Source organism: Rutilus rutilus, assembly GCF_951802725.1.
Source record: "Rutilus rutilus genome assembly, chromosome: 7".
Lineage (NCBI taxonomy): Eukaryota > Metazoa > Chordata > Actinopteri > Cypriniformes > Leuciscidae > Rutilus > Rutilus rutilus.
In genome coordinates this window covers 34,130,053-34,145,608 of record NC_140221.1, presented here as the reverse complement: position 1 = coordinate 34,145,608, position 15,556 = coordinate 34,130,053, and the positions used below count along the sequence as shown (strand labels likewise).

The 15,556-nt window shown below is 37.6% G+C and overlaps 2 protein-coding genes across 5 annotated transcripts in view; one reads left to right on the top strand and one right to left on the bottom strand.

Moving 5' to 3' along the window:
- Positions 1 to 4,971, bottom strand: part of abca2 (ATP-binding cassette, sub-family A (ABC1), member 2) — a 58,245-nt gene extending 53,274 nt beyond the window's left edge. For 2 of the 3 annotated variants that reach the window (XM_084413410.1, XM_084413411.1), the window contains exon 1: positions 4,348 to 4,971. In XM_084413410.1, the coding sequence (XP_084269536.1) occupies positions 4,348 to 4,413 (66 nt within the window). In that variant the 5' untranslated portion in view covers positions 4,414 to 4,971. The remainder of the gene's footprint in view (positions 1 to 4,347) is intronic. The other variant, XM_084413409.1, reaches the window with a different exon arrangement.
- A 5,106-nt stretch (positions 4,972 to 10,077) lies between these two features.
- LOC311294326 (alpha-(1,3)-fucosyltransferase 7) lies at positions 10,078 to 12,319 on the top strand. Of its 2 annotated transcripts, none has more exons than XM_084415133.1 (2): positions 10,078 to 10,453; positions 10,787 to 12,319. In XM_084415133.1, exon 2 carries the CDS (start codon positions 10,794 to 10,796, stop codon positions 11,850 to 11,852), a length of 1,059 nt encoding a protein of 352 aa, XP_084271259.1. In that variant the 5' UTR covers positions 10,078 to 10,453; positions 10,787 to 10,793; the 3' UTR covers positions 11,853 to 12,319. The 2 variants fall into 2 exon arrangements, with proteins under 2 accessions (XP_084271259.1, XP_084271258.1); XM_084415132.1 differs by having other exon boundaries at positions 10,784 to 12,319.
- The last annotated feature ends 3,237 nt before the right edge of the window (positions 12,320 to 15,556 follow it).

The window sequence follows — 15,556 nt, the reverse complement described above, 5'->3', positions numbered from 1 at the left end:
CCAAAGGCATCTTAACACAGCCGAGTTAAAGGGGACCTATTATGCAAAATTGACTTATATATTGTTTTTGAACATATTTGTGTCCGCAGTGTGTGTACACAACCACCCTATAGAGGGTACGCGTAGCAGAAACACTCAGCGGCAGCATTGGTTTTCAGCGTGAACAGGAAAGAGCTTTGAGATTGACTGTATAAATAGATTTGACAAGAAATCTGAGGTATATTTTTACAGACTGCTGAAAGCTACAGAACAGAGAAGGATCGCTACAATTCATAGAAACAACTGGATCCAGGCAGCGAAAGGTGGATTTGCAGTTATTATTGTGTGTCAATAAGCTGAATTTAGGGGTAAAATCATACCCTATATATTGTATTGTTATATTGTATTGACAAATCATCAATTAAATATTTACCATCGTATATTCTGCATAATTGGATGTATTTAAATGAACACTGACAAAAAACTATACAAGTTTTAGGGCTGGACGATATGATGATATACTGTATATAACATTGATATGAGTGATCTCAAGGATTTAGACCTATATTGTATTTATATAATGTGTTCACAGGCAAATTTGATTTATGTATTTCCCTAAAATTTGTATTTCGTCAAAATCAGGCACATTTAAATGACATGAAACACGATTCCTGCCTGCATGTCCATGGATCACTGGATCTTTGGTAAGTTGTAAGTTGTAACGAACACTAAATCGAGTCCAAACTTTAGTTTAAACTGATAATCGTTTGTATTACTGGCGTTTTCGCAGTATCCCCTATTAATTCCAGTCATGCAGCAGCTCTTCTGCCACTCAGTCCGGCTGAGGTGACGTGTTCCAGCGGGAAAATGACATCAATGCACACCCTCTATTGTGGAAAAAATCCATCCATTCCATCTGTTATTTTTCCCATAATTCTGAAACAGTGTCTCAAAATGAGCTGTTGAGGAATGTGATGTGTTGTCACATTGGAACAAGCCCTGCCCACGACGACTGGCACGGAATCTGCCCAATTATCTTAGCTCCTCCCCTTGAGTGAGGTGTACACAGTCCGCCATGTTCATCTCCTCACCAGAGCATTTAACAGCAGCATTCAAGTAAGAAATGTATTCTTTATAAAGCTACTAAAGTTATTCAGTTCAAACAGATTTTCTGTTTTTCTTTTGTTGTTTGAATCGCATTAACATCATATACACAGCAATAGGTACTGTATATTACGATGCTTTCACTTGAATACATGGATCTAATATACACATGCGATTTCTTTCCCTGCGGTTTACGTTCACAGACATAACCGACTGTGTTTATGTGAATTTCGGGTGTTTTTGCCAACCTTGTGTGTATTTGACGGTCTAAGCACATTCAGCACAGAAATTCGATTAATACTTACGGCACATGCCATCTGACAGCCAGCTTTCTGTGCACGTGCTTCGGGTGTGTGCGCTCTGAAAACCATAAACTGATACTTAATAACTGAAATTAATAACTTTCATGATGAGTCACGTGAGCGTGATTGCGAGATAGAGATGATAATCAAAACCAAACAGATGTTTTGTTACAGATGTTTGTTTTGTTGTTGGCAGAGTTTCAGAGGTACGAGATGTAAAGGCTCAGCCCTCTTTTGGAAAGCGGGGTGGGGTGCAGCAGCTCATTTGCATTTAAAGATACATGCATGAAAACAGCATGTTTTTTCTTTCACTCAAAAAAAAGGGCATTTACAACATGGTATTATAAATAATCTGTGGGGTATTTTGAGCTGAAACTTCACAGACACATCCTGGGGACACCTGAGGCTTATATTACATCTTGTAAAAGAGGCATAATAGGTCCTTTAAGACTGCTCTATGCCTGCTCAAAATTCAGTGTAAAGACGCAATGCTGCATAAAATCCAGACTAAATTATGCCTACTCAGCCCCTAGTATCACAGTATACAGCTGTAATTGTGTTACACTTCAATGGCACTTCTGTGCCACATTTTACAATAGTGATAAAAATACGCATTCTAATTTTGATATTATTCACTCCAAAAAGAAAAGAAAAGAAAAAGGTCAAGTAAATGGACACTTTTCACTTTTTTTGTCTAATTTGAGCGATTCTTTTGAGTTTTAGGAGCCAGAGATTCCCTGGTCATTAGTCTGGAGCCCCATTTTTGCTTGATCAAATATTGTGATTGGGACATTGGGTTATAGAGAAACATCAGTGGGATCCAGACAGCTGAGACAAACAATACAAGCTGTGAGGGATTTTATGGAACATAAATGCATCCTCATCATCAAATGAGCATAACATATCAGTCTTAGAGTGCAAACATTAAGATAATTGTCCTACATAAAACTGTTAGCCACCAACTGCATCCCCATCAACTTCCTTTTCTGTAATCAAACCAGATTGCACAGTAAATCATTACATCAAGTCTAAATCATAAAAACATCATCCATACCATACAACTTTTATATGTGCAAATGCGTCTTTGACAAACATCTGAACACACCTGCACTCCACCACCATTAAACCACAAACACTCTTGACAAAGAGCTGACAGCAGTCATCACTGACAGTGGTGAGTAACCAGCAAAGGCAGGCAGCCAGTAGAGAGCTGTATTCACTAGACCTCGTTCATTTAGCATCCACAGGACAGAGCAGGCTGAACCTTTTGCTGACTAACCACTTCCCAGGGCCCCATCTATCTACAAAGCCTTCAAACTCCCCCTGAAGTGGACCTATGTGATCAAACCAACCCAGTGACGTAACTGTTTCTATTCTTACTGGGGCGATCCTTGCCTCCAGGGAGCATGATGTCTACTGCTAACGTGAGCAATTGTAAAATGCTACTGCTTCTAAAAATAACAATGGAGCAGCAAGACTCATAAAGATAGGAACAATGCTTAGTAATTCAGTATCTTCTCAAGGTCAAAAATGCTACTCAGAGTAGTGTTGCTTATTTACTATTTGGGTGTTAGGGCAAGGCTCTTGAGAGCCCACCTTTGAACCAGATTTGGTTAGACAGTTACAGAAAGCTAATTTGATAAAGATAATAATAAAGTTACAAGCACTCTTAAAATCCTGCTACATTTACTCGTACAATAAAATTGGCATGCCCTTTATATAAATATTTTGACTGTTTTATCACTCCCAGAAACTCCCAGTTGTGAGCCAGTTTGCTCTAAAATAGCACACAATACTAGTATTTAATATTCAAAATGTAACATGTAAATGTTGTGTTGTCAATATTATAATTCATTTAGTATTTTGTATATGGATACTTAGGCACAGTGTATTTTACAATAGAAATATAGTCCCAAAATCTGCAAACACAAACGAAAAAGCATCTATTTTGCTTTTTTTTTTTTAAATAACATTTTTCCATTACAAATAATATTAGCAGCATACTAATTAGTGAAAAACAGTAATTGAAAAATTAACATTTAATCAGATCTGAAAAGGTGGTTTCAGACTTTTGGATTCCACTGTATACTAAAAATGACTTTTTGCTTTGCAGCCAGTGGCAAAGAATGCTATTAAGTAATAATACCCATTACATTTGGGTATTTATATTAAGGTTTTCTGTGCAACTGGGCACAGATTCAATTTTTTTGCTTTTGCAACATTGCATTTACCCCTCCCACGAGGATATATAAAGGTTACTCTGCTCCTACAAACCTATTAAAATTAGCCCTCTGGAGATAAAAATGACAAAACTGCATGATAACTAGCACTAACATTTTCATTCAGGGCTGGATGGTGAACACCACAATACTTTAGTCCTTGAAGCACCAGGATCATGTTTCCTGGTAGTTAAAGGCAAGTGACATGTCATAAGGCAGACATTTTGCATATTGCATGTTTGTTTAATGTACCTGAACGTTAGAGGGGATTGAATTTCATCTGGTTCAGTACACTCTGATACTCAACAGGGATAAAATGGTTATGTTCTCAACATCAGCACCAGCTAACAGGTTGCCTGAGATGTGTGGTCAAAGTCAAACTAACATGCGTTGTTCAGACAACAACCTGTTAGTTTCCTAAACAACCTGTTAGTAGGCTATATGTGATCGACTGTCAACACAACTTCCTTTAAGCTATTTGGCTCCGCCCACGTTGTTTCAACAGATTTAGAAAATTGTTAAATATTTAGATGGCCAAATCGTGCTGAAGCAGTAGCATATTACAGCCATGATAAACATTTTATTTGCCTGTAGACTGTTTATGCAATAGGCTACCTCAATCCGTACTGACACCCCCCTGCTCGTGCATCTCTAGCGATGTTTAAACAAAAAAAATCAAGGCCTAAATAAAATAATAATACTTTTTTTGTTGTTTAAACGCGATACGTGTAAGACAGTCTTACCGGTCCCCTCCGCTTTAAAGTCACGTTCTTCCACAGGAGAAGGTGTAGCTGGTGAAGAAATCCCATTTTCGATGAGTTGGAGAATGAAGTCGCTAATTATAATCTATTCATCACAGTGTTGTTGTTGTTTTGAGATTCCGCTTTATTTGCATTTTGTCCTCCCCGGCGTGTGACAAAGCCAAACATCCTGAAATAACAGGGCTGGGTTTGTGATCAGCTCTTTTGGTAGCAGCAGATACAGATATTCGCATCTCATTAAGCAGTGGGCGGATACCCCTGCCAGTTTTGGCCAAACGTAGCGAGCGAACGTTTCTTATTGTTATAGTAGCCTATATTGAGCTCTTCATTGAGCGCGCGACCGATGTGTCAAGTAGATCAGATGTGATTTTATGGTAATCTAGCGGCTGCCTCAGCTGGATTACTGATGCGCTGCTGAATCCTCATCATTCTGCGACGCTGGGCTATTTATAGAAACTCCATCGATGTGAGAACATTTTAATCTCCTCATCTTTAGCTTTACTTCTGGGACTGAGGTAAATCCCTCCTGGATGGACAGATTTATCCGAGATCACATTTTTTGTGTGGCTGTCGTGGATTGCATGAAGTCTGTGATCTTTGTTCAGTGTGTTATTATAGCGAGTTACCCTTGAAAAGAGTTTTGAGAGTGAGAAAAGCGAATGGCACCCTCTGCAGCATGGCACTGGTTTCAACAGTAGGCGGTTGGAAATAAATAGCACGACTACAGTTCCTACAGGCATCACGATTTGTACAGAAAAAAAATATGACAGATTAATAATTATGTACCAACAATCATTAGACACGCATAAAGGCCAGATGTTCTGGGGCAACTCTGTGGGAGACCATTAACTGGGGGTTTTTAATATTACCAGAGGCAATAAGCAAATGTTTTTTTTTAACGAATCATTTGAAGGAGTCGACAGAATAGGCTACAGCATACTACTCTTTAGGCCAACTATGTCTGCCTTATATTTAGGCCTATGAAATAGTAAGATTAGAATTCTGTTGCCAGGAAAATCGTTCATGTCGCTCCCATGTCCTTTCTGCGATTAAATATATTTTTCACTCTCTCGCGGTACTTTGCTGTAATTAAAGTTCATTAAAGGACATATAATCATTATGAATGTTTATTAATTATGATACTTAACCCAGTCCTTTTCATTTTTTACATTGTTACATACTAGGGTAGAGTGGGGGAAAACGCCCCCCACCTAAATTTCCCAAAATAACAACTAGAGGTAGTTAAGAGACATTTTTTACTGTTGCTATGCACTACGTTGATAACGGGGATATACAAATCTCTATGGAGAAGCTGACACCAGTGACATATTTGAAGAGAAGAGGATTACATGGTAAATGCTATAATTTTCAGATATTAGTAAACAAGTGTTTAAGAGAATATTGTTCTCAAGGACATCGCAGTGATGTATGATAGATGAATAGTGAAGTCTGTAGTTTGAGATCATATGTTATTTATAAGGAATATAATTATATTTAAAAAATTCAACATTTTTTATAAAAAGTCATAGCTTGTGGGGTAAAACGCCCCCCAGGGGGCATAGTTTCTCTCTATCATAATTACTATAATAACATATTTCTGTCTTATCAAATCCTTTGTTTTACACTTAATGCAGTATAAATAGGTGGTAAAATCAAAATATTTGAACAAAACATGAAAAAAATACCTCAAGTGAGCATTAGCTAGCTAGCTTGCTACCACAGTTAGCTCACTGATGGAAGGTAGTTCAATTTGGCTATTTTGGACATTCCTAAAATAAATATTAATATATATACACATGTTGATACATTACTTGCCTTTTACTTTTAGAGATTAAAAACTATTGTCTGTTAATTTTGCTGTTGATCTATGAAGCAAATTGGTTGGTAAGAAAGGGGGCATTTTACCCCACCTTGGGGGGGCGTTTTACCCCACCGCTGGGGCAAAACGCCCCCTTTGTACAAAAATATTTTCAGTCAAAATACTAATTAATTATGAAGGCTGAGCAATTTTAATATTTGGTGAATAACTCCTGCCATAGTTACTCAAAACCGGGATGGCAATTCTAGTCACATGTATGTTTTGTTTCACTGTAATGTCACATTTTCGTTAAGGGGGGCGTTTTCCCCCACTCAACCCTACCTTGTTGTTGTTGTTGTTGTTGTTGTTGTTGTTGTTTGAGAGATGATTTTTTCTGCTCACTATAAACTTCTGTCATCAAGACAAATTCCTTTTGTGTGTAAAACATACTTGACAATAAATCTCACTTCTTACAAGACTTGTTTCGGTTGATTCCGTGTTTTTAAGAATCGGCTAAGTGCGTGATTCAATGACTCGCTCTTAGCGAATCGGTTGAGTGATTCAATGACTTGCCCATAACAAAGAGATATTGAACCACAATGAAAAAAATTTTTTTAATTGTATTGTATTGCCGTTTGGGGTGTAGCCTACCCAGGGGCGGCATTTGTGTATGGCAGAATATATTTCTATATAGCATTGCTTGTTCCACCATGCAAATGACTGTTTTTAAGGTGACAATCTGTTACACATTTGAAGATTTACTGTATCTTGAAGATTGTTGTATTGTATTGTATCTTCTGTTATAAAGATGAAGATTGACATTTCGTTAATTAAAAAATAAGCACATAATGTTGTAAAAAATAAACAACTTATGTTCTGTTAGATGTTCTGTGTTTTGACTACTTTTTAAATTTTGTATAATAATATCTCAAGGTATTAATATCTCAATATCTCAAATCTTATATATTATGTAAAACATATATATAAAATACACACATAAAAAGGGCCTCATTGATTAATTATGCCTGGGGCCCCCACTCAGTGTTGTTTCGCCTCTGTGCTCACTGGTAACGGCGGTCGCTCAAATTTCGCTCCGACATTAAATTTCTCTGTAGCCTATAGGCCTACTGTAGCCTTGTAGCCATCAAAGAAACGTATTAGTTTCATATTTTTGTTTAAATAATATATTTTTAATCTATGTTGATTATATGAAAAGTGAACAGCATGAGTAAAGATTAGGGCTGTGACGGTGGCAGTTTTTTACCACCGCGGTAATAATGGACCCAAATACCGGCGGTGTTGCGGTGGTTGGGGGGGGGGGGGGGGGGGGGGGGGCTATTTGAAATAAATAAATAAATAAATAAAACAAAAACAAAAGAAACAACACACTAAAGCCTGTAAAGCATTGAAATAAATATAAGTAATTACATAATATAATAAAGTTGAATCTATTTAAAAAAAAAAAAAAACTTTCGTTTAATATTTCCACACAAAGGCGCGTGATATAGACTAGCCTACCGCTCTGCGCTTTGAGAGGGATGTGGGACACGAACAGGAAAGAGACCATCGATCTCTTTTCTATTCTCTTCATGTTTTCTACTTGTAAAAGGTACGAAGAGCGAATTTTATCTTCTACAAGGGCAAGGCATTTAGGCTCGCTGCCAGAGAAAGCCAAACTAAAATCACCCCCGCGTGTGAAACGCGCTTTACAAAATGAACTTGACGCGCCTTACCAATTATCATATGTCTAACAAGCACAAACTGTGTTAAAAAGAATTTGACTTACAAGTAAAAATGTAGGCTATCTGTCCTACAGCGTTTTTTCTACTTTAACACAGTAAAGAATACGAAAATAATAGACCTAAAAGCGAACAAAGGAAGAAACGTTTATAACGGGTCTTTGGGTGAGACGCAAGTGAAGAGATGGGAAAAGAAAAAAGAGATTCCATGCAGGGATGAGTCACGATTTTTGAATATTCGATTAGTTGATTTAATTATAGAATATCTAATGTTCTAATGTCTGTTGTGCGATCATTCTCTAAAATAAAATCTCCATGTTCTGGTGCTGATGCAGTCGTGACGCGTTCATGTAACCGGAGGGTGACGCTGCCATTAACGCACATAACAGCTGTCACAAAGAACCGGCAAAAGTAATGATTATGAACGTGTCAAATATAGCAAGGAGACATTTGAATTGTTTATTAATAAAGTGTTTGTGTGTGTGTGTGGCTGCAAAGATGAAGTTGACGATGCAGTGAACGCGCCTAGAGAGAAATGCACACTTCATTCGGAATACATAAGCATAATGCTAGTCGGTTTATTTTCGTTTTGAATTGTTTTGTTTAAAAGTCGATAATTCAAGCTTTCTATAAGGAATAACTAATGGAATATTTTTAAATTCGCTAATAATCGGGTGACCAGATCGCAAACCAGAATTCAAAGCCGACAAAGCTTAAGTTTATGGACTCACGTAGGCTACAACTCTCTCATTCGTCATGAATTCAAACTTTTCCATGGCTGCGATATAACATTTAATTGCTAACCTATTATTTATTTTGTAAACAAAGCTTTGTGTGTCATAATATTAATGTAAAACAGCATTCATATACAAATTTTTGTTTAGACGAACCACCGCCGGTACTACTCAGCCACCGCGGTGGCGCTTTACAACCGCGGTGGTGCGGTTGTCAAGTTTACCGGCACAGCCCTAGTAAAGATAGGCTATAGGATCATAATGTGCAACTGAAGACAGCGGGTCAGACATAATTTCGACCACTTCATCAAGTTTTGTTTTGTATAAAGCCTTTCTTTAAAGTGAATTTCGTTTTGTATAAATTGTATCGTAATTTTAATCAATTTAATGAAATTTAAATAAACAAAATGCAAATTAACATAATCAGGACATGGAGGCATTGCTCGTGAACTGGAGCTCATTTCATAAATGAACCGAAACTCGGAAAGTAGTTATAGCTTTCCCTATAGTGTACGCAAAAAATTCGAGTCACTGGGATGAATCATCTCCCCACCGCTAAATGTTTGAATCTCCCTATAAATAAAGAGAGCTTGCAAATCAATAATGATCATTTTTGTGTATATTGTGCTGATGCCTTTATTGATTCAATGTATATACATAAAAAGCTTCGACATGATAGTTTCATCCAAATTTTTTGTCAACACCTCCCTCTAGTGTCTAGAAATTGGCTAGCCTATTAGCGCACACCATAGGCTACTAAGTAAAAACGATAACGTGACAAATGGATTTACTTGTGTTCACACTTCAGACAGTGGGACTTAAGGTGATAGGGCTATTTCTCATGACAAATAACAGCACTAAATGTTAGGTGTGGGTTAGAGATCAGGTTGTGGGCTTCCTCTCTCTTCAGCATCAGCCCACAACAGGAAAAAGAAAAATCCACCCACAAAGGTTTCAAATCATTTAAATGGCCACCTCACAAAAAAACAATAAATCATTTAGACCCCCAAACTGTGACATCCACTAAACTGACATCCACTCTTTAAAATCTGAATGGAAAGTATATTATATAATATTATACTGTAAGAAAACATCGGTTTAATGTTTGCCTACTGAAGGAAAATTAGCCTACCAGTAGTACATTTTCTGTCAAATGTACTAAAATACAGGTAAAACACATACGGTTGTAAAAATCAACAGAAGATTAATAAAACATCATATATTGGTCCATTGTGAATATTATATTATATTATAAATAATTTATTTCCACACAAAATAATTACTGATCACATTCTTTGCCAAACAAGGGCAGATTCTAAAAATATCTTTGAATTTGGTGTTAGGATTTAAAAAAAGATATAACCTGTGCACATGAAATGTGATTTGCAGTGGGACCAACCAAAGCATTTCAGATGGACAACAGCTCAATCCATACTTTTAAATGTTCATTTTAGAATAACAAATGTTTCCTTAAACCCCTTTATATTAAAATCCTCTCAGTAATTTCTGTAAAATATTATCTGAACCACATGTACAGTGCTATAAGTTGTTTTGTATAATGTCACAGAGACATCTTGCCTGCTCTGCGCCAAAGTAGGTGTGGCTTTTACACATGTGCAGGGTGAATCTTTGCACCACATTGATTTCATGTGTCCAACATTCTGCATTTTGAGTTTGTCTGCCAACAGGCGGGGCAGGGCCGGATACACACTTTCGCTTTATCATTCGCCCACAAAGCAGTGGCACTCTGCTTACTTAAACTGCTTGCTTCAATTGCTTACTTAAATTTCATTTCGGTCCTGGACTCTGAAGCCAAGGTAAGTACGTTATTTCATTGTGCCTGCATTATGTTAGAAAATACAATAACAAAAATAAATATATTTTTTATATGTAAATCATTTACCTTTATTGTGAACATATTAGAAAAATAAATATATTATTTTGCTATTAAAATGGCAGTGCATAGTATGATTCCAACCTGCAGTGTTTTTTTTTTTTGTTACTGAAACCATGTAAAGTGATGATTAAGGGTTGTGTTCACACCAACCACATCACATCAGGGTTTAGTCATACTTTCAAAAGTAAGAGACTACGTTGATTTGATGCTGTATGATATCTGTAACCACCTCACTTCTTTGTCTTCACAGTAGTTGTGCCATGCAACTATTGAAACAACATAACCATGCCCTCTGTTGTGTGTTTGGCTTTGTACTGCTCTACAATTTTATATCCTGGAGTATAAACGTGCTACTCTTGAGTCAGATTGAGACCAGCAGACCAAATATTCTCGAGCATAACATCACCATCCTCCTGTGGCACTGGCCTTTCGGAGTTCACTACAGAGTCGGGAGAGGCGTCTGTATGGATAAATATGAAATCCCTAGATGCTTTCTGGAGGATAACCAATCCAATTTCGCTCAAGCAGATGTTGTAGTGTTCCACTTCTATGAGCTCTGGACTGGTCACTCCAAACTTCCTCTCCACCTGACGCGTCCACCAATGCAGAAGTGGCTTTGGTTATCGCTGGAACCTCCCACAAACAACCACAACCTTAGCAACTACAACGGCTTGTTCAACTGGACGATGAGTTATCGCCGTGACGCTGACATCTTCATGCCATACGGAGAACTCGTTTCTAAAAGGACTAATGCCACGTACATCATTCCGAAGAAGAGCGACTGCCTAGTTTGCTGGGTGGTCAGCAAATACAAAGCCAATCAGAGTCGCTCTCTAGTTTTCCAGCAGCTGAAGAAACACATTCCATCAAATCTGATAGAAGTATACGGTCAGTGGTCCAAGCGGCCGCTCTCAAACAAAAAGCTGCTTTCCACGATATCTCGATGTTACTTCTACCTTGCCTTTGAAAACTCAATATCTACAGACTATATTTCGGAGAAGCTGTGGCAGAACTCCCTTCAGGCAGGGAGTGTGCCGGTGGTGCTCGGCCCACCCAGGAACATTTATGAACTATCAATTCCACCGGAATCATTCATCCATGTAAATGACTTCAGCAGCATTAAGGCGCTGGCTACTTTCTTAAGTCAAGTGGCCGCTGATAGGGAGCGTTATGAATCTTATTTTAGATGGCACCATTACTATGATGTTAGAATGTACACAGACTGGAGAGAGAGACTCTGTCATATTTGCATGCATTATGACCAGCTCTCTAAGCATAAAAAAGTGTACAGTGACCTGTATAGCTGGGTCAACAGTTAACCCTACCTCTGGCATCTAATGTTTTTTTGTGTGTCATGTTTTTGTGATAAAATAATATGTAAGTGCTTGATGGAATATTAAATAAATCTATAATAATAATAATAAATTTATAATACTGTGTTTTTCCCTGTTTTGTTTTGACCTTTCCCTTGTTTGTTGTCATGGTTTTTAGACCTCATGTGGTACACCTGTGTCTAGTTATTCATCTCATGTTCTGTGTATTTAAACCCTTGGTTTGTTTCAGTTCAGGGTCAGTTGTATTATGTTGGTTTGCTTCATTTTCTGTTCTCTTCTGGCTGCACCTGTGTTTCTGTTTTGGTCTTTTGTAAATAAAAATGACTGTTGCAAATAGATACTGCTTCTAGTCTCCCGAATTCCTGCAAGCAGCCGTGACATCTATTTTGTAATATTTTTGTCTTCAAATTTGTGAGTGTTTGAAATAACATTAAATAAATCTGTATATTATAAGTGCATTGTATTGATAATAAAAAATCAAATGTAACACTTTATTTTAGTGTCCTTGTTACATGTTCTTACCATAGTAATAACAGTCAATTATGCATAATTACATGCAACTAACCCTGCTCAACCAAATCCTAATCCTACCCTAACCCTATAATAAGTGCATGTTGCTAATTAATATTACTCAGTACTTAAATATATAATTTCTGTCACGTTTTGAGTGTGGTTTTGTTCTGGTTTTCTAGATTAGTTTTCATTGTTCAGGTCATGTTTGACTGTGTACCCATTCCTTTGACCCAGATTTCCATTGTCTTATTGTTTGATTCACCTGTTGTTTATCAATTCCCTCGTTAGCTGTCTCATTACTTTGATTAGTCCCTGTGTATTTAAACTCTGTGTTTGGTTCTGTTCAGTTGTCAGTTCTACGTTTGCCTATGGTTAGGTTGTTCTGTTCATGTGTATTGTTCCTAAGTTTTGTGTAAATAAATACTGCTTGCATTTAGATTCTGGGACTTCAATAAGTGCTAGTATATTATAACATTAATTTATTCCAGTGTTACTTTATCAATATACAAACAATTGGATCTGCTTTCAAGATCGAATGTCACTGTGTTACCGAGTTGTTAGCGCCGCTCACTGTGTCGGAACACCCTTCCGCTGTGATCTAATCAAGTCTTCGTCAAGTTCTCTTAAAATGTAATAAATGCAATTTAAAAGCATCTATGCATGCTTCTAAATCATATTTTTTTAATTAAGTTATTTTTTAAAATAACTTATTTGCAAGATTTCATAGGAGCTCACTATAATCAAAGTAAACTAAATCTTTACCTATAATGCCATGGTAAACAATTGTTGTAAGACCGCCACACCCGAAGCTGCCCACAGAGAAATAAAATGAGTCAGAAAGAAGCATGGTTGCTCACTCTTGCATCCGTAGGGTGTTGGTTGTGTATGCCAGGCACACACACACCCACACCCACACCAAAATAAAACTATTATAAGAAGCCGGGTGTCAGGGGTGTATAACATCGGGGGTTCTATGAGTCCTTGCAAGATCTCTGTTTTTTTATAGTGTTATTATTTTATAGTTTATTATTATGTTAAGTGTCTCAGAGGGTATCAATCTCAGAGGGCTGTAAATTAATAATACATTTGAGACTCAACTCTTCCTATTTTGTTTTAAAAGCTGAAATGTTAAGGGGCAGTTGTGGCCTAATGGTTAGAAAGTCAGACTGGTAATCCAAAGGTTGTGGGTTCGACTCTCAATACCGGCTGGAAATGACTGAGGTTCCCTTGAGCAAGGCACCTAACCCCCAATTGTTCCCTGGGCTCCACAAAATAGCTGCCAACTGTTCCTGTCCAAATAAGAAATCAAAGTTTGGAGTGAAACCATGCAACACCTTCACAATACATCAGATCTGTGCAGGAGGAGATTAAATTGATTTTATGCTTTCTGAAATCTGTGATCAAATCACATCTTTGTCTTTTTAGGTGCTCTTCTGCATAACCCAAAGGAAACCTCAACTATTGATATGCTTATTTGAACTGATACAAATCAAGACGATTAGCACCTTTCATCATCTTAGTGTGTTGATTTGAAAATCCTGATCACAAAACCCTTTGATAGTAACTTTACAGAGCAAACGTTTGTTTTGACCAATGTAATTTTGCAATCGATGTCTTAAGGTCGGCAAAAGCTCACCGAGGATAAAATCTCACATCCTCTTCAAAAATGAGATATCTTAAACTGGCTGTTTCTGTGGTTTCCTTTCATGCTTCAGTTTCAACTGAAGCTTTTTGACAGGTAGGAATTCTTGCAGAGCATCTGTACTGATTTTGTAAGATTTTTTTTATGGAAATTCAAGTTTAAAAACCCATCATTTTATCCTGTTTCCTGTAAATTTTAGTGGCGGCACTGTGTAGAGGATCTTACTCTCATCACTTTGTGATCAGTAAACTGTTAACTTAAGTAGTAGTCTAATGTAAACCAACAAACTGTTGCGACATACACTGGTATTTTCTTTTCTGCAAGAGCTGTTGGACGTGGGCCGCACCCCCTTCACGCTCAAAGTCTATGTGACGGTCACAGCAGCACAGGAGGAGTAGGCTTCTAAAGACTCAAAAGACATTCAAATGTCCTGGGACTTCAATAAGTGATAGTAAATTTGAACTTGGTCGAGAAGCAACCGTTACCCTCGGCTATTCAAAAAGGTAAAATTAATGATTTTAATGAATGTAATTGTAAGCTGCTCGTCCCCAAAAAAGGGGAGTGGTAACGCTAGTAGCGTCCACAGTGTTTTCCTCATGATGTGTCGGGGAAGAGAAACACCTGTGTTTCATTATCAATCAGGGATCAAAGCCATAAAGGTATGATGAATTTGTTGTTTGGGAGGGTTTTTGTACGTGCTGCTGAGTTCTTTGCCGAGGCTGCCGTGCCGGGACGTGGGTTGGAGATGAGATAGACGCGTGTGACTGGGAGGGATATTTTGTTGGGGCTTTTCCCCGTAAAGTTTGGCGGCCGCCATCGATTTCCTTGAATGCGTGAACCCACGTCCGGTAGCGGGTAAGGAAGCCAGCAGTACACTCTCGTTTTTAATGTTATTGATGTGTGTCTTCTTGGTAGTGCTATGTTCGCTGGGGAGGCCTTATTTATGTGTGTGACTACCGGTCCCCCAGCACCATTTGTGTGTAAAGTGAGCGCGTGTGAGTAAGGGGGTAGGAGAGCAGGTTACCTCCCATATGACTCTTCTACTGTACAGCTATTGACGACGTCTATGTATTTAGCGTGAGTGGTATTGATGGTATGTCCTGATATTTGGTGTGTATTTATTGGTGTGGTATTTAAGTGATTTATACGACTTTATATGAGGGTTGCAGTGCAATGAAATTATGTGTGTTATAGGTGATCACATGAATTGATTTAATGCATGTATTTAACAACCTTGGTAACCTCATGCTGAATATATTGTCCTGTTTGATTGATGCTTTATTTCTCTTTACGCTTATTGATTAAATGTTATCATTAATTACAAATACATGATTATAATCGTACCTGTCATTGCATCAACCTGCTGTCCCCCCCCTGGGTTTTACTATTATGCTTGTCCAAAAATAAAATTGTTATATTTCTATCTAAGAAATTGTGTACTTGATTGTTTTCCTTGGTTGTTGAGCCACAGAAAATCATTGGTCCAGTAGAGAACCTGTAGATCACTCTATTGTATTGGGGTGGTTACATAATG